Raw genomic sequence first — 27,202 nt, forward strand, 5'->3', positions numbered from 1 at the left:
GCATAATTATGTAAATACTGCGAAGTGATGGGAAATTACGAGAACTTCAAAGGTAATAAAGGAGCTTCACAACTCCAGTTTGCTTGCAGTATACTATACTTTTAGTCCATCGGGTTACACTATGGTATTATACTATGCCTTTTATATAGGTATTGGCACAAAGTTCATGTTTACTAGTTGAACCTTCATTCCTAGTGAGTTGAAAATCATGTTGTCTTATGAAGTTATCTGAATGAGAAATATATATATAAATCTAAGGATGTTTTAAGATTATTTATTGATATTGTGTATTGTTTGTACTTGGACCCGCACTGAAGTTTGACTTGGGAAACTTAACTGATAGCATGTCTGCAGGCAGCCACTCTCTTCCGTGGAAGGTTTAGTAAGTAATAATAACACTATCGCAGCATAAATGGAGCTTCCAAATGTGACTAATCAATTATTATAACAATATTTCTAAGCTCTAACCCTAGTTTCCGATGGCCGTTACCAGCTCAGATTGCAAAGCAGTATTGCTGAATTGTTTCTAGATTATATACATAGATGCTAAGTTCTATTTAAAATAGAAATTTTCGTATTTCATTTGCTCAAAATGGTTCAAATTATATATACGTATATATCTATATCTCAACAATGCCTGTTCGTGTGATGGAATTTTTATTTTAAGTAATTCTCATTAGGTGAGAACACTTCAAACTTCTAGGTAGTCTAATGAAATACACCTACATATTTACTTCACTAATGTGATGTGATATGATATACATTATTCTTGAAACTATAAACATTTTAGTTTTATGTCTGAAAAAATGTTTTGGGAGACCCTCAGTTTGTATATTTAACTCACATGCTGAAAATTATTGAATATTTTTACAGCTTAGTGACTAAGAATCTCGTATGTGCATATTACATTTGTTTTTTAAGTACAACATAAAGTAGTGGGCTGATGTGACCATTGTAGTATTATCAGCTATTAAACACCTGTATATGCATGAAAAGGTGCCTTAAAATCTGATTTATTTTATTTTATTTTAATTTGAAATTTATCACCTCAAATTCCCATAAGTATTGAAGCACAATGTGTCACTGGACACGGACATGCATTGTTGAACTAGTGCTGTTATTCTCAGAGTACCTGTAGTTGTTGATCGTGGGAGATGTTAACTGGAGAACTGTACATAGTATGGCCAACTGGGGCTCATGTGTCGATGTGTAAATAATTAATGAGAAATGTCTAATTTGTTGTGAATAGATTGTTCCAGTATTGTGTCAAGTAATCGCATTAAAACAGCCAAGGCCATTTTATTTCAATGCTCTGTTAATAGAATCAAAGAGGGAAATAATAAGGAAACCATATTTACTTCAAACAAATATTGTTCATAAGTTGAACATCTTTTACTGTAAACCTAATTTACTCGCAGGATAATAGTTTACTTCAAACTAAAACTGCTTAAATATTGTTTTTCTTTACGGTCCAAAACTATCAGTCATGAGAAAATGGCCTTGGTTTGTTATGTTTGATTAATGGATGATTAATTTATTGTCTGCCTGCTGTCAGTGGTGCCTTCTTCAATCAGAAAATGTTTGTCTAATAGTTGCCAACATTCAAAAATTAAGTTTTATGTGCGGGCAAGCACATTTCCTGACTCGCTGTGTGTGCATGATAAGTGTACCAAAAAAAGCTGCAGTTAGCTACACGAGAATTCTATAAATGTTGGAACTTCTACGTGATTCTGTGAACTCTCGAGAGACTTTGGCGATCCAGAATATTTCTGAACATTTGTACATACATTGTAAAGAAAAATAAATGAATGTATACTTAAGAATATGTGTGAGAGAGGTGTAGAAAGAAATAAACTTATAGAGATCTGTAGTTTTTATTTCGTTGGTGTGTGCAGTTTTTGTGAATAATTTCTTAGAATTTTTGAGAAAATGTTGTGATTGTGAAACAAGATAGTGGTTTGTGGAATAGAACATTACTGTGCATTATGAATGGGCTGATGTTAAAATTGAAGGGTGCAAATATTCCAACTAATCAGATTTCAAAACAATTACCTTCACTGGTCTAGATGTTGGTATACCTAACATCAAGCCCTAAGTATTGGTTTGAGTCTCACATTGGACATAGGTGTCTTAAGAATTTATTAGTATGCTCCCCCTTCCTCCTTTTCCACTAAATTTCAATCTCTTGCAATGGAAGTTTATATCCTATAAAATTAAAAATATATATGTTTATTTACCTTTAGTGAACATTTTGTACAGATTTTTGGCCATTCATATTTTACAGGTTTGCTAATATTTAGTCATGTATAGTTCCATTTTATAGGAAGATTGTCACAGCCAAGAATAATCCACATATAATGTTAAAGGTTTATATATATATTTTAATGCAAATATTTTCAGTTTTTTACATAAATATTTATTTGTGAACGTTCAGTGTCCCTATTCACAAATGGATTTTATTTCCCACAATCTTAAAACTGAAAATTTAAAAATAAATAACTATAAAACTAGTTGTTTTTAATCAGAATCAAAAATTCCTTTTGTGAGTTTGAGGTTGATGAAGAAACACGTCTATAGTTTGGTATTCCTGACTAGCATCTGTTATTATTAGAGACCTGAAATTTTCGCGATCGCGATAACGCGAAAAATAACGCGAATTTCAGTGATTTTAGCGAAATAATACGATTTCGTCTAGTTTTCTGTATACACGCAAAATTTTAAGAAATGTACGGTAACAAACTTGGTTTCATCTTGAGTTCGCCGGCATCGCCATTGTCAGAACTAAAACTAACTAACCTTAGCGGTAGCCTGCCACTGTTTACGTTTCGAAAATCACATACTTTACATGTATGTATGGAAGAACGAAATATATTGCTGCTAAGATGTGACCACAACACAAAATAAACATAATGTACGCAACCACAACTCCACGTCATACATGAGCGATACTGTTGATGTAATGGCTGGAAGGAGGCGGCAAGTTGTGAGCAAGCGGAACCAGCTTGGCCAACCCTTCAGCAAGAAATGTCCGTACGAAAATGTCATTTGGACCGTATTTCCCGATCCAGGTCCTTACATGAATTTTTTTTTACGATTATATTAATAAAACTATTGCACAATAATGACTTCGTGATTTAATTTTGCTATGAAATAGAATTACGAAATAAACGAATTAAAATCTTGTTCTCACACAACGCAGTTATGGAATAAACGATTTGTGACGCCACAAAAGATTGCATGCTGGGAAGAATCAGCTTTTATTTCACAAACAACCGGCACTGGCAGTCATGCGCACGTCTGCCGTAAGGATCAATGCTATGTGTTTGTAACGCGATTCCAGCTGAAGTATAAGATAAACACCGTACAACCATACATTGCCACTTCTTTCGTTTAATGTATCGTATTTTATTGCTGCATGGGAACATTAAAATAAAATAACTTGAGTTTGTGTAACAATATGCCGAAAAATACTGCAAGTGCGCGGCAACGTGCCGACGATTTCAAAAGCGACGGGCTATATGCACCCGATACGGCGACGTTAATGTGCAAATTTTGTAATTGTAAAGTCGCATTTGAGAGAAAAGACACCGTGATAAAGCACACTAAGAGCGAAAAACACATAACTAAAAGAAAAAAATATGATGGGTGTGCTGATAAAAAAATTCAGAGCTCTGTTGCAGAGTGCTTTGGTAGTGCTAAACGTAAAAAAGCAGACGTCAAACATTTGGCACTGAGGACAACAGAGGCCTTCGCTAAAGCTAACATACCTCTTCAAAAATTGGATGATCCTAACATAAGGGCATGGTTAAATGAATTTGTGGCAGGTTCTGGAGAGATGCCTTGTGTCAAAACACTGAGGGAAAAGTATGTTCCTAAACTTGCTGAATACCACTTTGAGAACGTGATGGAAATTGTTAAAGATAAACTAATTTTTATCTACTCGGATGAGACTACAGATAGTCAGGGAAGATGTGTTTTTGTGGTACTCTTTCTAGTGCTCCAAGAACCAGTAGGCGAACCTCAGGTAGTAGTAGCTTCAGTTAATTTTCTTGCAAAAGCGGATGCGACCACATGTGCACAAGTTATTTCAGAATGTGTAAATAAGTATGCAATTTCATACAAGAACATCAGAGGTTTGGTTACAGACTCAGCTCGCTACATGACAAAGTGTGTCGTGACTTTCAGGAAACTAACAATGCAGGAATTAAGTATCTGATCATGCTTTCAGACAAAGAAGTATCCGTAATTTTAGCACAGTGTATTTTTGTACAGCAGCATGCTTCTGAAATAATGGATCTGCTAACGAAACTTGAAGGGTCTAAGTACCCTACATCACATACTCTGTATGGGGATCTGGAAAATATACAAAAAGGTTTGGACTGTGCAGCAAAGGGTATATTTTCCAATACGTTCGAAAACAGTAGTGTCCTCAAAAATTTGAACACCACTGACATTGCACATGTGAAGCACAACTGCCAAAAAGCCACAACACTGTGCATGAACAAACTGCAGACACTCATGAACAGTGATCCTTGTGCACATGTTTACAGGTCATTGAACCAGCTTTTCAACCCTAAGAACATTCTGCTTAACAAAACTGAAAACATAGTTACACAACTAAAATCCATTGCTGACCTGAAGATGATAGACAGTGTTGACCTTTTTAAAGGGTACCAGTCTCTAAAAGATGCAGCAGAGTCACTGTGCAGAGCTGGTGAAGTTGTTGATGTAGTGAAAATTCTCACTGCACTGACAACTGACTGTCAACAGCTTGCTTCAGCTGTGCTTAAATCAATATGGATGCCTACAAATAATGTTGAGAGTGAGAGGTTGTTGAGTCACTACAATATTGTTGTTTCAGATAGACGGCAGAACTTAAAAGAAGAGAATATTGAAGTGTTTACAATGCTCTCCTTTGATGATATATATATATATATATATATATATATATATATATATATATATATATATATATATATTTTTTAAAGAATTTTATGCAACAGTTATGTTAAGCTAATGTGTGTGTAAAATTTTTACAAGGAAATTATTAACACATAGTGTTCAATAGTGAAATGAAATGTTTTTGTGGTTCTACATATGATGAACAGTTCTTTAATTTCTTATGTTATGTACTGAACAATGCATTAAGCAACCAAGTGACTAAAAAATTTCTGTATGGAAGTTTCACAGTCAGTGGTGAGCAATTTTTATGTACAACTGGAAATTTAATGTTTTCATTGTTATTTATTTTTGGTTTAAGCAAATGTAAAGAGTGTGTTTAAATTAGGATAATTATAACAGGGTGGCCACTCACCGGGAAAACCGGGATTTATCAGGGAAATCACGTTGATCGGGAATTATCAGGGAAATGTCAGGGAATTTTTTTAATAACCGGGAATTTTTTGTGTCATGTATATTTCCGCAGAGCTGCGAACCATTACGGATTTTCCGTAATTATTACGGATTTAACACAATATTACGGAATTACGGAACATCGCTGGTTTATTACGGAAACGAGGCTTTGTGCTGCTGGGTAACGGAAAAAAATTCCGTTTCTGGTATGCGTGTTTCGTGAACGCAGTTCGAATACATCACGTGGTTGCGCAGATAACGGAACTGATAAATGTGCGCATGTACTGTCGAAATAAGTAGATTAATTGTTGTGTTTTGTAATAGAAATGGTACGGTATTACGTCCGTTGTACGATACAACTAGTACATATTCTCGGTCTTTTCGTTTGTTAGCTACTTACATCACGATAATTTTTGTACGGTACTTTGGCTAACCTGTCTTGTGTTATTTACTTTCTTGAAAGCCATTTTTTTCATCAAAGTGTTTTTGTCGTGTGTACAGACGTGAAACCTGTTTATGTTGTTCGATAGTGTTGTGTTCTTCAGTGCCGGTTGTAGAAATGAAGCGTGTGACAGAACAATGTGTATCTGGGGCAAAAAAAAAAGAACTTTATTCTTCAGAACTTTCGACCAAATTATATAAAAGAATGGCCATGCTTGTCATCTTCAAATGTTTTGGAACGCCACGCTTTTTGTAATGTATGCACGTGTGACTTTTCGATTGCGCATGGTGGAAGGGATGACTGAGGACGGCATATTGAATCAAAGAAACATGCAGAACATTTTAAAGCCGTGACGAGCAATAAATCTATATCGTCGTTTTTCGCTACATCTGAAGAAACGAAAGTAACAAACGCAGAGTTATTGTTTACAAGTTTTTTGGTAGAACACAATTTACCGATAGCAGTAGCCGATCATTCGGGTAATTTGTATAGAGCTATGTTTCCGGACTCAGAAATTGCACAGAAATACAGCTGTGCGAGAGCAAAAACATCTTCCTTAGTGGAGTATATAGCTGGTGAAACTAAATTGAAACTGTTGAATCTTTAGTAAGTGGACCATTTGCTTTAGCTACAGATGGGAGTACTGATTGTAATGCAGTGAAGATTTATCCATTAGTTGTTTCATTTTTAAATCAAACACAAGGTAAAATTTGCACTGTACTGTTATCCCTTGTTGAGAGTACTAAGACTAAGAATATTTCACAACTAGAAATGTTACACTTCAAAAATGAATTAAAGAACAGTTATCAAAAGTTGCGTGAAAAAATGATTGAGCGCTCGACACTGAAATACCCCATTACATAAAACAAAACACAGACTGCAGGTCATTGAACGGGACGATATAATGTAAAGTGACATATTTAAAATGTATTTGTTATTTAACGAACATCCGTATGTATATAATGAAGAAAATACAGCAGGGTGCTAAAATATGAGTGATCTCTTTCTATAATATTATATTTTTTCATCAAAAGTATGTTTTTTTGTAATTGTAAATATCAGGGAAATTTTGAATTTTTAATCAGGGAAATCAGGGAAAAATCAGGGAATATTTTTGGTGACTGTGAGTGGCCACCATGTATAAGCTATGCCAAAGAAAATTAATTACGTAACAAATATTAAGCCTATACAGTTAAAACTATTTAATTTAATTATACAGATAAAAAAATAACACCGCTTTTTTACACCGCTTTTTGGCAAAAATAATACCGCTTTTGGCCAAAAATAACACCGCCAATTTCAGGTCTCTAGTTATTATTAATTTAACTGAGTCTATGAGCAAGCACATTTTTCACTTGGTGGAAACAATGCCCAAAACTTTCTGTTGCTTCCTCGCTTTTCTCTATATATTCCATGTGAAATTGCTAACTCCTGTTGAAAATTAAGGCACTGATTGATTTGCATCCATATCACGTGTTTGAGCAGGTACTGTTAGCAGAGATCAAATGAGAATTTCTCATCTGGTGTCATTTCTCACAATAACTTCGAAGAAGATCTGCAACAAAGCACACACACTGTACATTTTTTGGTTCAAGTCCCCTGTTAAAATTATAAGAAAATTAACCAAAATTTGTATAGAAATGTGGCTTGTTATCAAGAAAATGGACCATTTACATATCTTTGATATACTGAACCAACCCTTAATTTTTATAGCTTTGAAGCAACATGCAAAATCTTTACATCTGTAGCCCAAACATGGTGGTTCTTGTATGAAAAATGTTTGAGCATGTAGATACCAATATGTAGACAAACCCCCTCCCTCCCCAGCACGCACACACGCACGCACACACACACACACACACACACAGATAGAGAGAGATATAGAGAGATATAGATATGTAGAGATATAGAGAGAGATTGAGAGAGAGAGATTAAGATAGAGAGATTGGATGTGCATTTCTTTTTTAACAATTGTTAGCATGAGTCGATCTGCATGTTTTTGTGTAAATGAAAAGTTGAGTATTGAGCTGTCATTGAAAAAACGAGTTGGACACTGTGTACTGGGACTCTGCACCATCATTTTGGGCAGCTGAATCCAAACATGGTCGTACCAGCTTGGATGACAATGTATTTTTGTGACACCAAAAACTGCAAAGGAGGAATCGGCTCTAAAAAAAGGCAAAGAATGTTCATTTAGCTGGGAAAGTTTTGATGACTTGAAAAAGGAAAAACATGACAGGGCATACTATGCATCATTACTTTGCCAAAAAAAATTCATATTTGCAGAAACAAAGATTTTTGTTTCACCAAGACAATGCACCAGCTCACGCCTCAACAGTTGCCCTGACAAAAATGCACAAACTGCAGTTTGAACTGCTTGACCACCCTCCTTACTCACCAGAACTTAACCCAATTTTTTATTTTTTTTTTGATGTGTCAACGTCTAATAAATTGATGAACACTGGCTGCACGCACGAAAACATGTTCCACTACGATGTGTCCCGTTACGCTCATTGTACGCTTGCGCCGTATCTCTCTTCCACACGATTGGAACAACCATCGATTTGACTTTTCAATCATGTTTTCGTCATTTGAATTATTAATATTATGTAATGATCGTCCACTGATTTTCAGCACAATCGGTACGGTTATTTAAAAGTAATGTTGAATTTTCAAATACGTTTTTGTACAAACAATGGTGTTTTACAGTTACACATAATAATTCAAATTACACCGGATCTTTTGCACAATGTTTTAAAAAATATTGTAACACATTATAAATAAGTTTGGTGTAGACGGCACATTAAACTATCATCCGTAAACCGACTTTACAGAAAACCAATTTTTTTTCCCTAGACTAAAAGTTGCACTCTGAGGACAGAGATTTTTTTCGAATGAGGACATCACCTTCTGAAACAACTATTTTGCAGAGACTCGCGCAAATGATTGTTAAAAAACTGCATTTCCAAAAGGGTTGAAATTTCAGAAAGTAGCCTACATTCCAAAGCATTAGCAAACACATTCCCCAATTTTTGTTGAGGTTGGAAACTTTTCAGTCCACGCATGTATGTATGATGTATGTATGTATGTATGTTGTATGTATGTATGTATGTATGTTGTATGTATGTATGTTGTATGTATGTTGTATGTATGTATGTATGAATGCATGCATGCACGGACGTAGGTATGTACGTATGTATCACAGTGAAAAAACTACAGTAATATGACATGTCCCGGCAACAGCGTCCAGTGCTGGAGTGGGGTGAAAGACCCCCCTGGGCGTAGTGCGCTCACACGTCGCCGAACAGCTCCTGCAGGCGGGTAGTGCCCAATGCTGAGAGGGGCTATGGAGGGGAGGGGTCAGGTAAGGAACGAGGAAGGGGTGTCAGTCGGAGCCCTAGAGCGAGCTCCCAAAGGCCGCTCCAAGCGGGTGGAGAGGTAGGAATCCTACAGCGGGCTCCCAAGGGCCACTTCAGGGGAAGGGAGTCTGGAGCGAGCTCCCAAGGGCCGCTCCAGAGGAAGGGGGAGGGAAAGGATTCTAGAGCGAGCTCCCGAAGGCTGCTCCAGAAGAAGGAAGAGAGGAGAGGGAGAAGGAATGAGAGCCAATAACATTTCCTCTGCAATATTCTCACTTTACCAAGTTTATTAGCCAATTCTACTTGGTGAGGATCTGTCTCGCGAGGTAAGTTTATACCTAGCTTAAATACAACTCCTCCATACAATGGTTACTGATACAAGCGATACACATTATAAAAACAGGTCATCATTTGTTCCCCCAGTAACCCGCAATCAAGACACTATTTAGTTATTACGACCACATAGCACTGACAAGCATCTTACATTGTACATTTATTATAGAATACATACGCACTTTAATAAATGTCAATAATGCTTGATGCCATCTAGATTTGGGTTGCGGTACCACTCGTCGCCTATACCCCAAGGCTTGCGTAGAGAAGCCTGTGGGATACTGCTTTCTTTGGGAGGCGGCCAGGTTGGTTTGATAGAGGAGCATGTCGCACTCACACAAGGGGCCGAGGCCAATTGCAGGACACGACAAATATAAGCTCTTGAAAAATAAGGTCTCTTTTCACCAAAACCCATTCTATAATGATACGGAGGCGAAGCCGGATCACGTAAACAGAGAAGGATCTCGCGGAACTGTGTATCTACAATTGTGTGTATGCAGACACGAACCTGTCTTGATCAACTCTGCAATGCTCAGCTCTTTCATTTACGTTATTCCATGCGACAAAGTAACACCAAGTGTGGATGTTTCAACTATGTTAATAATGGTTTCAAATACAAGCATATCTAGTGTTCTATTGTTACTTCGTGATTTATTTTACTTTTTTTATTATTTTTACTGTATATACTAGCTGAAGTACTCAGTTTTTTGAGCTAAACACATTTTAATACAAGAAAAATCACTACCTGAGAAGGTATACTTAAAAAATGGGAAATAAACAAGTTGTGAAGGTGTGATCATTATAGTTGGAAATTTGAATAGACAGCTTTTTGTGGACTACTGTGCAAGCCACGATTTGGTGATTGGTGGTACTGTATTTATGCAAGAAGATTTCCATAAAGTGACCTGGGTATCACTGGATCACAGGACAGAGAATCAAATAACTCATGTGGCGATTGGACGGTGGCAGCGGTCATTGTTGAATGTGAGGAATAAGAGAGGTACTATCATTGGTAGTGATCATCATCTTGTGGCTACTTTTAGAATGAAGCTCCAGGCACAGAATAAGGATGGAGCAGGAAAGGGAAACCTCCCGTATAGAACATACGAATCAATTTAAAGCAGAGGAGGTGGATGATGAAAATGTTGAAGGGAAAATGGGTGAAAATTAGATTTGTCTTTATCAGATTAAGTGATGATATCCTGGGTTTTAAGGATTGGAATAAAAAAGACAGAACAGTCATAAGAAATTATCAGAGAAAGGAAAGAGATAAAAGAAGCAATGAACACATGTAAAATACATGGGCACGGAAGGCAGAATTGTAATCAAAATATGCTGTGTAAGGCAAGGAAGTAAAGAGACATGCAAGGAGGGATCAAAGGAACTTATCACAACAGGCAGAGGAGCACCCAAAAAGAGAACTCTCTGGGAACTCCATACAGCCACCAGTTATAAAAAGGAAGCAGATGCAGAGAAACCCTCTAGTTATAGGAAAAGATGGTATGAACATTTTTCTGCAGTTCTAAACCATTTCCTGGAGGGTGAAATGGATGTGGGGAAGAAGAGATTCAGCATGGTCCAAGGTTTAAAATCTGTATTTTAACAGTGGAGGAAATAAAGAAGGTACTGAGCGAGTTGCATATTTGTAGGGCAGCATATATTGACAACATTCCAGCAGAAGTCATGATTGATATGAACACCACTGCCAATATGTTGTAGTCACCATTTGAGAAGGTCTAGGTAAATGAAGAAATGCCGACAGATTGGAGGTATGGGTTGCTGGTGAAGTTGCCAAACTGTAACAACTGGAGGAGCATTACGCTTCTCTCAATACCTAGCTAGCAAAGTCTTAACCAGAGTGCTGCTGAACAGAATTAAAGATTATGTTAACTTGAGGCTCCGACGGGAACACCACGCTTTTGTCCCAATTGCTCATGCGTTGACCAAATAAACATCTTGATTATAATTCTGGAGCAATGTGCTGAATGGTAAATATGACTATGTAGTGTTAATTGACTTCGAGAAAGTTTTGACTCTATCAACAGAGAAAGAAGTGAAGCGGTATGGAGTGCAATCACAAATTATTAATTTCATTCAAGAAACATACTATTATTACACATGCAAAGTCATTCATGCGTGCTGTGTATCTGAGCCTATATCTGTATGTTTAGGAGTATGTCAAGGTTGTATTCTGTCACCAACCATGTACCTGGTAGTAATTAACAAAGTAATGAGGAATGTTGACACAAAATGTCAAACATGGTATCCAATGGGGACTAGCCGATAGGCTACGTTTTCAAGCTTTGCTTGCATTTCACCATGTGCCTCAGACAGGAGACACAAATTGTCAGCAAATTCCTAATATTCCAGCGTATCAGCTAGTCCCTATTGGATAACAAGTTTCATATTTCACGTCACATTCTTCATTACCATATCAATCACCTTTTGATAGAGTCAAAAGGTAAAAAGGTGGACTAACGATCAACTCAGAGAAGACCAAGGCCCTAAGGACTCAAACTAACAAATTAGACCCATTTGTCCTCAAAGGCGATTCCATAAATGATGTAGAGGGCTTTACTTACTTGTGCAGTTGCTAAGGATGCAGGAGCGGCACAGTATGTGGCAAAAAGAAGGCACACTCTTTTGGACCCTGAGCCCTTTGGGACTGATACACTGCTAACTGGCAATCTTGTGACTTACCTCGTTGATTATCACCCAGTTTGTGCTGTTGCTGTGAACGTTCAGTCTTATCACTTTCACAGGGTTCAGCTCCGAGTCTACAGGTCCTGTAGCTGTCCCTGAGCTGTCGAATTCACCTGCAACAAACAGGAAACATTCTCAACAAAAATAAAATTTATTTAACAAACACCTAATAAATATTTTCCAGCAGTAAAACTTTTTGCATACTGACAAAAATTTTACTCAGACACACACACACACACACACACACACACACACACACACACACATATGATTAATTATGCAACATTGTTACACAATGATTTACAAGAATTAACTTTGCCTATTAAAACCACATGAAAAATTCATTCATTACATTTGTATATATATGGCTTATACCTATAGTTGTCAGTTTTAAATTGTACGTAGGCATACAAGATGAATTATGAGCCTATCACATGCTGACCTCATCAGTGATAATTTTTTTATTTGTAATAAATGTCAGGTAAGAGTGGACAAAGTTTCTGCAAACAGATAAGTGTAAAAAACTTTTACATTTCCTTATTTAATTTAAAAATATATATATTGTCTGGGGGAATATACTGGATAGGTCAAAATTATGTTGGTCATGACTGTGGGCACCACCATGTGGTTGGACACATGGACCAGGCTAAGACTCTGTCTCTGGGTCGTGACATGGTCCTTTTGCGTGCTTTGCTTGATTCCACTATGTGACATTAAAAAATCTACTCTATCAACCTGCTTTCAGCAGCACAATAACCGCCGGTCACTAGTGGGCTCTCTAGGTGTCCCACACGCCTCGACGTCTGAGTTGGCAGACATGTGGTTGCACGGACAAAGTATTCACAAGTCGAGTGGAAGAGTTTTTATTCATGGTGATTGATACAAGGCTGATTCAAATCACATTAAAAAATCATTACGTAACAAGCTGTGAAAAAGCACCAACAGCAACTGCTGACCAGGACACCTCATGGCCTGGCCTGAAAGTTGTAACGTTATTTTATTTTGAACGTCGACTGAGAACTTCAATAAATAACTAAATTCTCTACCACCCAGAGTGGGCATCGAAGAAGTAAAAAAATGTTTAAGAATACGTTAAAAATTGCAATTGTTAAAGGATCAGATAAATATGAACACTGAAGTCAATGAGGTGTGTTGATTGCGTCCTACCCCGGGTGGCGATCGAAGGAGACTGGACAAGGCCAGGGTCGCTAGGTGGCAGGAAGCGACTAGACCACCGTTAGGTCATTTTATAGCTGCATGACAAAATACTTAACAGAAGCAAACCCTCTTAAAATCTAAGTACTAAAAAATATCAAAATTTACTAGGCATTAACACAATTTAACTATTGACGTATTTTCTATTTAAAATCCAAAAGTATAATATTTTATTGCATAATCATCGCATACTCATTATCGTTGCACGGATATTTTAGGGCGTCAAAAATGGTATAAAAAAAAAACCTCACGTAAACGTTGTATGATGTTTTTTGTCCCGCTATTAGATTCCGAGTGCTTTGTGTCGGTATTTTTTCCATATAAAACAATGTATTTTAAAGTAGAAATCTAATATTTATTCGGACATTACCACTTACTTATTTAATTAACGGAAATATGAATTTGTATGATGCGTAAATTTTCTTTTAAAGACGTTTTTAAACATTAAAACCTTTACCTGCTTGTCTGCGTTGCCGTGGTGCACTGCTTATAAAAATGTAGCCAGTACTAGTTGACATAATTCATGTTTGGTTATGTTGCTTCCTGTATAGAGCGCGCACACATAGTTGAATATTGATATCTCGCCGATTGCATGCAACACGCTCTCTCGGTCGAGTGCTGAGTTAACAAAATTTGATGATCAGCACTATTTCGTGGTAAGTGTGTACTGCGACGTTAGTTACACGTTAGTTCTTTTGTTGCTTGACTTATTAATTTAAAATGTTTGGAGTACTTTTTTATACTCTACTTTGTAACGGTTCGATACATACAAAAATAAAAATATGTTAAGCGCCAATTGTAGTTTTTGTTTTATTTTCAATTTAGAATGTTGCACAGACAAATCCAATCACTTTCAATGTTTTACTCACTCGTTCCACTCATACATCCGCCTGTCGAAAATTGCTCGCAGCTCGGGCGATGAAAATTAAAGAAAATAAACGTAGATTTAGTCCATCAGTAACAACTTAATGGTAACTATCCGAAATCTGTGCGGCCTCAAACACGGCCGCACCTGGTGAAAACCCGCGAGCCGCCGAACGCGCCCTCGCCTGGCAGCGATCGACCGACGACTGGTGAATTCATGCCACCGTCTCCTCCACGCAGGGAGGAGAAGTCACATGACCTCACCGACCAATCACACGCACGCTTCATTCAAACTACACATCACAAGCCAATAGGAAAACAGAACACACTTTGAAAACAGTTTTCTATCCATAGAGCCAGGGACTTTACATTTTCCTTCTCTCTCCCACACCGTGAGATAGCAGTTATCACACAGTTCCCACGACCAGTGGTGAATCCCAGCTTTTATCTCTGTAGGCGGGCAATCACTGTTACATTCTCACTTGCACTTACAGGCCTCTTATGTAGTGATGGGAGCAGTGATAAATTTTGTTCCCGTGCCATGCCGTGACCAGTGACATGAAAGTCACAGGGTCAAGTCACCGTGACATTGTCACTGTTAGTGACCTTGTTGTTTAAATGTAAAACCGGAGTTTTTATATTTATAAATATAGTGTAACATAATTTCCTAATAATTGTATATTTTTATATATGTGACATACAACATGTAATCATTGATAAACCAAATTAGTTCATAGTTTTTTGGAATTATTAACTATGCATTTTTACAAATGAAATAAATATCTTCTATATTATTTATAAATATTTTTAAATAAAATATAACATTAATCATCACATTTTTTAATACTACTCAAAACACGAAAACTGGGCAATATCCTACTTCACATAATTAACAGTGTTTGTTTGGCTTTTTTTTTTTTTTTTTAATTTGGTCAATAACATTTAGTTCAGATTCACCACGGTCTAAGAAGGGGAGGTCTGGACACTCCCCAACCCGGTCAGCATGCAAAAGTGGCACACCTAATGTCTCCGTAGTTCCGCTCCGCTCCACCATCTGACCTGTAGCGCTGGTTGTTCTGCGGTGGTATTTTAAGCTTTGTTGTTATGAACAACTCAACATAATAATCATTTAAATTTTCATTTAAATGTTAAAAATGCATTAAACTCCAGATATCGATACAGTATTAAATCGGATGTGTTTATTTTTTATAAGTTTGGGAATTATTTCATAAATTAGGTCAATTAGGTTACCAAGTATAGTTTCCACATTGGCATTGGCGGGAAGCCGGGAACTTCATTGTGAGCAAGGAGCATTGATTGTTAGTAAATAGAATAAGCGTATATTGTCGGACGAGAAAGTTGCAATATTCCGAGTTTCCAATGATGACAATGTTAGGCAATAATTGTGGCAGAAAGCAATTCCATGAGACAAGTTTGTACTTAAAAGATCCCATTATGTATGCGAAAAACATTTTGTGGAAGACGACATTCTCACAAAAAAAAAAAAAGGAACACAAAGATCAGTTCGGAAACGTCATTGGAATAGAAAGTTAAATTTTATTATTTGTATGAATGTAGTCTAAATATTAGGCCTACTTATTTTTGTATAGGCCCGACTTTTTTAAAAATGGAATGTATAATGTCGAATTTTATTAATGACCAGCACAACCTTGATAATACTTGTTTGTAAGTAGTTTGACAATACACCATTTTTTATTAAAATACAAAATTTGCAAAACGAGTGCGGTCTCTTCCTTAAAAAAAATAATAAAAATCCCAAAATACTTTTATTCAGTGCTCTAAACTTTCCTTTGTTATTTCAAAAGGCGCAGCTACGGAATTCCAACTCGTTTAGGAGTAATCGCCGTTTGTAATTTACATTACAATACCTGTGCATTCATGCGGTCAAAGCAATTATTTTTGTTTGCTGTGTATGTGCGTCTTGTTTGTTTTCGACAACTTACAAAAACGTATATATTTTTTATTTGGATATAGTAAGGCAATGTAAATAAAAAAAATTAAAAAATACGTCCCTACTATGCACCAAAGCTGAAGCGTCAACACTTGACATGAGACACAAAACATTGACGATAGCACTTATTTGTGTAGCAAATAATGTATTGTAAATGCAGGTTTGATATTGTTATTCAAATACGTAAATCAGCCAAGTTATGTAATTTGATCCAGCCTTTAATTTTAAATAATAAAATATAGTGTAATTATATTAAAATTCATTGCAGTGCATCAAATACTGTCGTAACTCTCTATGTTTGTAATAATGGAGTAGAGGGCCACCATGGAAATATAAAAGTAAAAAAAAAAACTTATTTTTACTTCCTTACATGATTCCTGATCATTCTGCAAAACGGCATTGCGATATTTCCAGTAATTTGCATAAAATTACCTTTTTAAACGAGTGTATTTTTTTTAAGTTTTATAGACATTAACATATTAGGTTGCGGAAATGTGGCCCTATGCCCGATTATCACGTTACTATGCGTCCTTCGGCGATGATTTTTAACTATCGTTGTGTCGTATATTATTTACATCTTGTTTGTTTTTCACGAGAATTGACAAATTCATCATAAGGCCTAGTGATATATTTCCACCGCAAGACACCTAGCGCTAGAGTTGAATTGCGGACGTCGAACGAACTATGGAGACAGTAAGTTGTCACTTTTATCTGGCGAGTGTCCAGACCTCCCCTTCTTAGACCGTGAGATTCACAAATGATTTTGAACAGAGTAAATGGACACACCAGTGTCGCATACCTCGCCGAGAAAGTACTCGTATGTCACGTGTCGCTGCTGCGGCAAGTCACCATTAATTTCCCGGCGCCGTTACTCTTAGGGACCTGCGACTCGCACCGCAGTGACACGCCCGCAGCGACTCGCGCCAGTGACACGCTCTGCAGCGACACGTGACCCATGACATGCCAACCGCGCCGTTACTCTTAGCGACCTGCGACCCACGCCGCAGCGACTCGCACCACGGTGACACACTCGTAGCGACACGTGACCCATGACACGCATCGCAGCGACAAGCGCGAAGAGACGTGACATTGGCCCTGTTACTTATAGCTGAAGTCACCACCGTGACATGTGACATTGCAGTCGCCGTGACAGTAAATATTCCCCATCCCTACTCTTATGCCTCTCTCTTTTTACACATCATCCCAGACACAGTCCTGTGGTCTATAATTATTATGCAACATGTTAATGAAAATTAAGAACAACAATCATAATACAAATTACTTGACCAAATTCAACTTATTTAGAAAAAACCTGAAAAAGTAGGCCAAAACAGGCAAAAATCTAGAACAGCGACTTATTTGTGAATATAATTACATAACAAATAATAATGATTAAAAAGGTCTAATAAAATACAAAATAACTTCTTAAAACACATAGCACGTGCAAATAACATATTTTAATATTCATAATGTCTGATCATACTGTTTCATAACATATACACCACTCAAAAAACATTGACTTATTAATACTTACATATACAAAAATAAGGAGTTTAAAAGAAAAATATTTAGCTAGGAGGGCAGGGGTCTTGCAACGTTACAACTTTTTAAATAAACGTACTTTCCATGAATGGATTTTGATTTTATAAATAACTTTACCTAACAAAAATTAATTCTCCTAAAAATCGCAAACCTACTTTTCTAACTTTATTTTAACATAAAATATGCGGCGATTATGCGATAAAACACGTTTGCTCCTGTAGAGTAGTTCTGTCATAGGCCACGTGGGGTGCTGCACCATCCTTATATTTACCTGAAACAAACCCTTGGGAACAACACAGTTGCTAACTATGCCTCTTGTGTGGCACACTCTAGAGGTGGGTTGTTACAGCAATTTTCGGTATCTGTTCCAACCTGATACTGATACAGTAATGTACCTAGGTACTAGAGGTGGGTTGTTACAGCAATTTTCGGTATCTGTTACAACCTAATACTGATACAGTAATGTTCCTAGTTACAAGTATCTGATACTTTAGTATCAGAGCAGTAGCGGTCCCAGGAAGCGACAAGGTATCAGCAATCTCGTTACAGGGTACACATCCTCCGTGCCGTCATCACCAGCGTACAAAGGTATCGGTGTCTCTGATACATTATTCATCACGCCCGGTAATTCTCTACCTCTGTTACTCTCATGCCCGCCTGATACAGCCAGTCAGTGCTGCCAGATCTACTGAAATTTCAGTAGATCTACTGAATTCCGGGGTCGTCTACTGAACTACTGAAAAAAGTCGAAATCTACTGATATTTTGCACTTTCTTGCCATTAATTTAAATTTTACTATGTATATTCATTTTAAGTAAATAGTAACATCTTTTTTTTTTTTGTTTTCACGCAACGGAAATCATAGAGAAGTGCACACAAGTGATGTGTATTGACATTGACATGTTTAAAGTAAACTACAGCCTTAAAGTAGTCGTCATGCTCATGTTCAGCAGCGTTTGTGAGTTGTGACCATAGCTACAAGAACAAAATATCTGTGCCGAATGTTGCGTCTCCATGTTATCCATTCATCTGTGGTGTTACCAATCTATAATTGAATATTGTTTGTTTTGATACAGTGTTGCCAACTCGTGGGATTTTTCCCATTTCGTGGGAATTTTAAGCTCAAAAATTTGAAAAAGGGAAAAAGGGAATATTAGCACTAAAATGCCTCAAATGTGGGAAAAACTGTAAAGACAACATCTTGACAAATTTTATCTTATAAATAATATTTTAAAGGCGAGTTCAATATCAAATAAATCAAAGAAAACAATTGTATTGACTTGTTTCATTTGTAGGCGATTTCTGCTTTAGTGCTATGAAGTTTTCGTTCTTCCCATTATATGCTCTATGGGCAAAAGTTTTTTTTTATCTGTGACATTTGTAAGACTGCCAACTGGTAGAGCATTTTTCATAGATAAAGGTTGGTGGCATTTTTCGTATTATTAAGTTGCGTAGGTTTTAAAATCGTGCTACATGTCGTAAAACGTAAATAATTGGTAGTTTGTACAGCATGTGTGATGTAAGTGACGAGAGTGTTTTTCACACAAAGAAACAAAAACTTTCATCAGGTAACAATGAAGACGATAGTGAAATACATGTTAAAAAACGTGTCACATCTGCCAAAACATTTCAGAACTCGTGGCTGCAAGAAGAAAAATTTAGAGGTTGGTTGCAGCCTGTTGATAGCGACAAGAATAAAGCATTTTGCCGAGCTTGTAATGTGGCTGTTTCTTGTGGCAAAAGTGAATTGGAAAAACATGCAGTTACAGGTAAGCATGTCAAAAATGTTAAACAAATAGGAAGTAACCAAAGCATTTTGAGCTGTTTTGCAAAAAAAGATGAAAACAAGGTGCATGTTGACAAAGTGAAGACTGCAGAAATAAAACTAGCAACTTTTTTCGCTGAACATAATGTTGCATTCCTGGTAGTTGAGCATTTAATTCCAGTGATTAAGGAAGTCTTTAGTGATTCGAAAATAGCTGCCGATATTACACTAGGTCGCACAAAATGCACACAAGTAGTAAAAAACATTGTTGCACAAGTAGAAACAGAAAAGACAGTCGAGACACTTAAAACTGTACCTTTTTCTGTTTTGATTGATGAAACTACTGACATCGCAGACAAGAAATGTATGTGTATCCTGGTAAAGTACTTTTCACCCCTTAATGGACGAGTGAAAACTGAATTGCTTGAGTTGGTTTCGCTAGATGCTACAGATTGCTCTGCTGATAATTTGTTTATTGCTTTCTGTAACACTCTTGAGGCAAAGAATGTTCCTTTAAAGAATATAATTGGATTGGCATGTGACAATGCGCCTGTCATGGTCGGTTCACATAACTCTTTTGTTACAAGATTAAAGACTGTAACACCAGGTCTGATAGTTCTTAACTGTATCTGTCATACATCGGCTATAATAGCCAGCAAAGCATGCGAGAAACTTCCCCGGTCATGCGAAGAATTATTGCGATGTGTGTGCAGTTATATTTCTGGAAGTGCTAAGCGGTGTGCCATTTTGCGAGAGTTTCAAGAGTTTTTTAACACTGAACAGCGTAAGTTGCTCAAATTATCTGGTACAAGATGGTTGGTATTGCATCAATGTGTTGTTCGTCTTCTAGAGAACTGGGAACCTTTGCAACAATACTTCCAATTGCCATTGTTGAAGATAAACTTAAGAGTGCAGAGTTCATTTTTAATGAACTACAGAACCACTACACCAAGGCATATTTGCTTTTTCTCAAGTATGTTTTGACTTATTTTAATTCTTTCAATGCACTTTTTCAGTCAAGAAAATTACTTATACAAAAGTTGTTGGAAGCATCTAGCACCCTGATAAACAATTTTGCACAAAACGTTTTGAAAGCTGAGTGTCTCAATCAGCTGAAACAGACAAATGTGAACCATCCTTCAAATTTTCTCAACTTAGAGTCTATCTATCTCGGACCTGAGTGTGAGAAGTTTTTGCAGTCATTGCCGGAAGACTGTGCCTCGAGTGTCCAGCAGTTCAGACTGAAGTGCCTTGAGTTCTACATTTGTGCTACAGATGAAATGAAAAAACGTCTGCCTTTGGACAGTGAACTCTTTCGAGAAATGAAATTTGTAGATCCAGCTGTTGCACTTGAAAAGTCAGAGAGAAATGAAGTTAAGGATTTAAGCACTTTAGCTTCGCAAATAGGCGGATTTGATTTGAATAATTTAGCTGTCGAATGGAGAAGTCTGCCACATAGTATAACTGCGGATCAGAAAAAGAAGTTTTTAGAAATGGATATTGACACAATGTGGGATAATATCTCTCAAATAAGAGATTTCAGTGACAAACTGTGTTTTCCAAACTTAAGTAGACAGGCTAAATGTGTTCTCTCTCTTCCTCATTCCAACGCAGAAGCAGAGAGGATTTTTTCAATGGTGACCGATATAAAAACCAAAAAAAGGAACAGGATGGGCGAAGAGACCTTAAATGCAGTTTGTGTTGTCAGGTCGGCATTTCAAACAAATGACATTGACTGCACAACTTTCAAAGTGCATGAAAGCCACTTAAAACTTCATAACAAGAAGAATTTGTACTGCACTACAAATGACTAAAGTTAAAATTATTTTTTTATTTAACAGTGAATGTGTTTGTGTAAATATAAATTGAAATAAATACCTTTACGTTAATGTTAGCTCTAAGAGTGTTACTAAATTTTTTTTAAAATAGCACGTGGGAATTTTTGTAGAAAAATGGGAATTTTTTTGCCATAACATGGGAATTTCACATCTGTCTGGTTGGCAACACTGTTTTGATATCTGTTCTCTCATATTTGATGTAACCTAAACCAAGTAACTCATTATAGTTTATAGATCATGGAAAGTGATACAAATCCAAGTTGTTCCAGCAGTGAAAGTTCAGTGAGTGCGAAAAAACGAAAATACCTTCAGAAATATAATGTTAGTTGGGAGAGCAATCCAGCATTTACTGGGTGGCTTTCTATAAGTAAAAAGGGTGAGGGCTATGCATACTGCAAAGCATGCATGTGTGATTTATCTGTGAGTGCTGCAGGCAAAGTGGAAATTGAAAAACACTCTAAAGGTAAGAAACATCTTACAAATGTTACTGCTGTTTCTAAGCAACATACACTGCTTGATATGCCTTCAATGAATAAGAAGATTAAACTAGAAACACAAGTTAAAGAAGGGGAAATACGATTGGCAGCTTTCCTAGCAGAACACAATCTGCCTTTCAACATCATGGAACACCTTCCCCAGCTTATAAAATCGGTTTGTCCTGATTCAACTGTTGCAAGTCATTTGGTTTGCAAACGAACCAAGGCAACAGCTATTGTTAAAAATGTTACTGGAAAAATCAGTAGTCAAAATCTAAACAAAGTGCTGCAAGAAAATAAATTTTCAATCATTGTTAATGAAAGCACTGATAAGGGTTGCATAAAACATTTGTGTATAGTGGCAAGAACAGTGAAAGATTGTACTGTAAGTGATGCATTTTTTGGACTTATACCTGTGCAGGACGCCTCTGCTGAGAGTCTGTATAGGCACATAACCAATGCATTGAATGATGCTGGAATAGCATATAAAGATAATATGGTAGGGTTAGCATGTGATGGAGCTAATGTGATGACTGGAAAACACAATTCACTTTCAACCAGGCTTATTCAAGATATTCCAAATCTATTTGTCATGAAATGTGTATGTCACTCATTTCATCTGTGTGCAAGCTATGCATGCATGAAACTCCCTAGGGCAGTTGAGGACCTCGCACGAGATGTGTACAACTACTTTCAGTCCAGTCCAAAACGTATTAGCAGCTTTGTTGAGTTTCAAGTTTTTGTTAATATCAAACCACATAAGATGTTACATCCAGCCCAGACCCGGTGGCTGTCCTTACAAGCAGTAGTAGTTAGACTTTTGGAGCAGTATGAAGCTCTCAAGCTGTTTTTTACTAATGCTGTTATCACTGATTGTTTACAAGCAGCAGAGACTATTCTGAACATGTTAAATGACCCAGTTCAGAAGCTTTATCTTGCTTTTCTTGATTTTGTTCTCGAACTGTTCAATAAACTTAACAAACAAATGCAAGCAGAAAAGCCTCAAATACATTTATTGTATGCATCTGTGTCATCAGTAGTGCATACATTACTTGACTGTTTCATTTCAGAAGACCATTTAAAATCAACTGCAATAGAAGATGTGCAGTTTAAAAATCCAAAATATTTTTTACCTCTTGTAAACATGTACCTAGGTGCAAAGGTTAATTCATTGTTGGCAAAAGGCATGGCTGGGTTAACAAAAGAAGCACTTCATGGATTTAGAATTCGGTGTTTGGAGTTTTTTATTGAGGCAGCAAGTCAGATATACAAGCGTTTTGACTTTGGAAATGTGTTACTAAAGGAATTTGAAATTTTAGATCCAAAGTGTGTTTTACAAAAGAAATTGAGATCTATTGCTCATCTTGCCTGCAAATTCCCAAACATTTTCGCAGATGATATGATACAATCCTTGGACACGGAGTGGCGACTTCTACGGAACCATGAATTCACTTTTGATGAAAACATATCAACCGAGGAATTTTGGCTTTACGTTAAGAATCTGAAAACTGGGGATGGTTCACCTATGTTTCCGAATCTTATTGCTTTTATTGAAGCTTTGTTATGCTTGCCCCATTCTAGTGCAAAGGTTGAAAGAATTTTTTCAACAGTAAACATTATGAAAACAAAGCAGCGCAACTCACTTTCTACAGAAACACTCATTGGGCTTCTACATACAAAAAGGATGCTGTCAAATTCAAATTGTTTTGAGTTTCCAGTTACAGGTGAACTACTGAATGAAATGACTGCATCAATGTACGAGACAAAAAAAATGAACTGAAAATGTAAGCTGAAAACTAATTTAGGATTTGTGCTTGACAGTTTGAATTAGCTGTAATTTTGAAGAAAAATGAAATCTTATAATTTTAGTATCATTTTGTTTTATTGCATTTTTCATGTATTTGCTTTTTGAAATGAGTAGAAAATAGATGTTATTGTTATGGTACAATTTTTTCACATTATATTATAGCATATTGTTTTTTCAAGGATAAACTGATAAAAATCTGTAGATAACGGATATAAATATTTTATGCTAAAATTACAATTGCTTAACACTTTTTGACGCAATATTAGTGTTGTTTTGCGTGTTGTGAAAAATCTACTGAATTTTTTCCAGATCTACTGAATTTTTCTACTGATATTTTAAAATTTCATCTGGCAGCACTGCAGCCAATATCAATCAGTTCAACATTCACTGCAGTTCGTCCTGGCCGTGTATTAATTACCACCATGTACATTGTAGTGATGGGTCATTCGTGAACGATTCGTTCAAAAAGAACGAATCTTTGAGAGAAAGAAATCTTGCGATTCGTTCGTGATGTAAAGAACCGGCTCTTTGAGAGCCGGTACCTTGAAAGATTCGGAAGAACGAAAACGCGGAGAGAACCGGCCACGCGTCCGGTCTGATTCGTTCGTGAAATGTTTTCTTTACATAATATTAAAGCACAATGTTTCCTTGTGGCGTAGGTGATTTAGAATTTCCATTTATCTAGAAAAATGGGCTTTCAGAATGTTTTTTAACACACAGTGTTTGGGAAGGTTTTTGAAGAAAAAAATTGACTACGCATTTTATTTTTTTGCAGCTGAATTCGGGCACTTGCATGAAATATAATTAATCCGTAGGAAGCGCAATGGTTTAAAGTATTGATGTTGAAGATTTGAAAAGATTTATTGAAATAGTGTGAAAGAATGAGCGAGTTGAGTGAGAAGAGTGCGGGAGTGGCCACATGACGTCTGCGCAGTTGCGGACAAAAAATAATCCATTCTGCCTCCCCATGGCGAAGAATGAGTGAAAGAGAAACCTGATAAACATTCCCCTCCTCCGGGCACGATAGAACCTTATCGGCTATGTGTTAGAGGGAGAGCGAGATACAACCTTCGAGGTTTTGTTAGTTCCCGCTAGATGGCAGGTCGCAGAGCGACCACCAGCGACACCCTTCCCGTATGAAGGCCATCTCGCCACTGACGAGCTGGAACTAAGCTCCTGACCTCCCTACATAGTAACGGTCACCCACATAGGCATCTAGACTCTTTAGTGGTCATATGATACAAAATTCATTGTTTTCGGGCCTGTGACCGTTTTTTACCGTGCACCAATTTTTTTTTGTAGCTAGCCTAACTCAACTGACCATTTTAATATCTCAATCGTTGTAATGTAACTAACCTAACCAACTGTCCACACCCACTATTTAAGTATTTTAAACATAGCTTACTAAATATAACCTAACCAACCATTTTCACAGTATCAAAATTCTTGACATATTTTTTAAAAATTATGTTATTGTAGTATACTGTTTTAACAAGTAGAAACGTTAGGTTAGCTACATTAAAATTACTGTGAAATGGAGTGAATGATTGGTTAGGTTAGTTTTATGTGTATGTTGCAGAACTATTAGGTATTAAAATGGAAACGGAACAAAACAAAACAATTCAAATTTTCAACCACATGGCTGCCTTCATAAGAGTGGAGAATACACCATGTAGATATGTGTAAAGGTTTTAAGTTGGATTTGTTATATTTAATTTAGGTACTTATTTATTATGCTGTAAGTGATGGCCTCAATTTAATTATTTGTTTTTTAAATTGAAATCTCATTGCAAAGTACCACACTTAATTGAAACATATAATTCTATATCCATGTAATATGTTTTAAAATTGTGAACTTTTATAATGAAGTACCAAAGCTGTATTTTTTATGTTTCAATGGAATTTCACTGAAGTCAAAACACATGTTTTAGAGAAGTAATATAACATAAGCAATTGTAACTATCACGTTTTAAAATTACTAGCTGATTGTTTTTAAATATATCAAATTGTGCTGGAAAAATCAGTGAAATAATATGTGTATTTGTATTACTAAGCCTGCACTAGGATTAATTTGTCCCTTGGCATGTAGTGTCTCTTGCTCCTGCCCTCTCTGTCTTCGCCAGGTGCTCAGAGGCAGGGAATGCCACAATTGATATGTCCATAAATTTGTCCCTATTTTTCATTTTCAACACTGATTACTTTCCTGCATTTCATAACATTTTTTCTGAGGTCTCAAATATAGTTATTGAAAATTTTATAAGGCCAAAAAATTAAATTCCAATTGCAATATTGAACTTTTCCTATAGACATCACATAAGGATTAGTTAATTAGCTATTATTTGCTTTAAAAAATCAGCAACGAATGTTTTTTAAATAATACATACCTCCAATATGTTTTGGTTGACCTTTGATGTGAGAAGGCAACCAAAGCCAATAGAATTAAGTATATGTGACGACTCAATGATTGATGTTATCGTTACTCTTATTCCACAGGCTGTTGATGGTGAAAGAAACAATTCTGGATAATTCCCATGTGTCAATATACTCCAAGAAACCAAGAAGTGTCTACATAAGAAATAAAGAATTTTCCATGTTCCAATACAGGAAAATCTTTATTTTTGTTAAGTGCAGTTTATAAATAGAAGCAAATATTTATTTTAATGATAAATTATTACTGTATTGTTTTTATATCAGTTATTATAAAAATTAACTAAACAAATAATGAAATAATTCTGAGTAGCCTATTTGTTATGTACAGACATAATATTGAAATATTTCAAAATTTAGAGTTTTACCTTTTCATCATCTGATCGAACAGTCAGGCCTTTCCATGGTTTGTTGTTGTCTAGTATGGAATAAACTTGTGCAACTTTTTCTATGTAATTTACAGTGCCAGAAATATTTTCTAGACCAGGCTTGTTACTGTAAAACTTCAAAGCTGCAGCTGTTTCCATTGTGAAAAGCTAAAAGCATGAAAATTTCATTATAATTTTTACAGCAATAAGAAATTATTTTTTAATCATGTAATCATGTAATTACCCTCAATGTATTGTGTTTTTTGTGATATGTAAATTAAATTATTAAGCTAGGTTGTTTATATAAAAAAATGTTAAATATAAAACTATACTGGTGACATACAATTTATTAATTTTTTTTAGTTCTTAAATATAATGTTTTCATCAGTGATTATTGGATTATTTCATTTCATGCATATGCCCAATACAAATAACTTAATAATTTAACATCTGGTGTAGCCTAGTAAGTTGAATTTTAATTTGTAGTAGTATCAAAATAATTTAGTAAAACTTTTGTTGTCTCCCCATGTTACAAATAATTAATGGTAAAAAATAAACTGTCAATAAAATTATTTTTGTGTACTTATTTAATAAAACAAGTATATATATTTAATTTACAAAATAATTTTTAATGTGTTGTGTGCACAGGATGTGAATAAATTGGCAGAGTCCATATTTCCCATATCATTCCCAAAAATGCTCTTGGAAGCAAAAGAAAATTGTGTTCATAAATTCATTAGTG

General features: G+C 36.1%; 1 protein-coding gene across 4 annotated transcripts in view; it reads right to left on the reverse strand.

The window, feature by feature from the left end:
- Positions 1–6,981: 6,981 nt before the first annotated feature.
- LOC134540823 (alpha-1,3-mannosyl-glycoprotein 4-beta-N-acetylglucosaminyltransferase A-like) overlaps positions 6,982–27,202 on the reverse strand; it is an 87,085-nt gene continuing 66,864 nt past the window's right edge. For 2 of the 4 annotated variants that reach the window (XM_063383852.1, XM_063383862.1), the window contains exons 13-14: positions 12,184–12,299; positions 6,982–7,349 (exon numbers count right to left, since the gene is read on the reverse strand). In XM_063383852.1, the coding sequence (XP_063239922.1) occupies positions 7,311–7,349; positions 12,184–12,299 (155 nt within the window). In that variant the 3' untranslated portion in view covers positions 6,982–7,310. Of the gene's footprint in view, positions 7,369–12,183; positions 12,300–27,202 lie in introns of all 4 variants that reach the window. The other 2 variants (XM_063383844.1, XM_063383867.1) reach the window with 1 other exon arrangement.

Source organism: Bacillus rossius, chromosome 1 (genome assembly GCF_032445375.1).
Source record: "Bacillus rossius redtenbacheri isolate Brsri chromosome 1, Brsri_v3, whole genome shotgun sequence".
Classification (NCBI taxonomy): Eukaryota; Metazoa; Arthropoda; class Insecta; order Phasmatodea; family Bacillidae; genus Bacillus; species Bacillus rossius.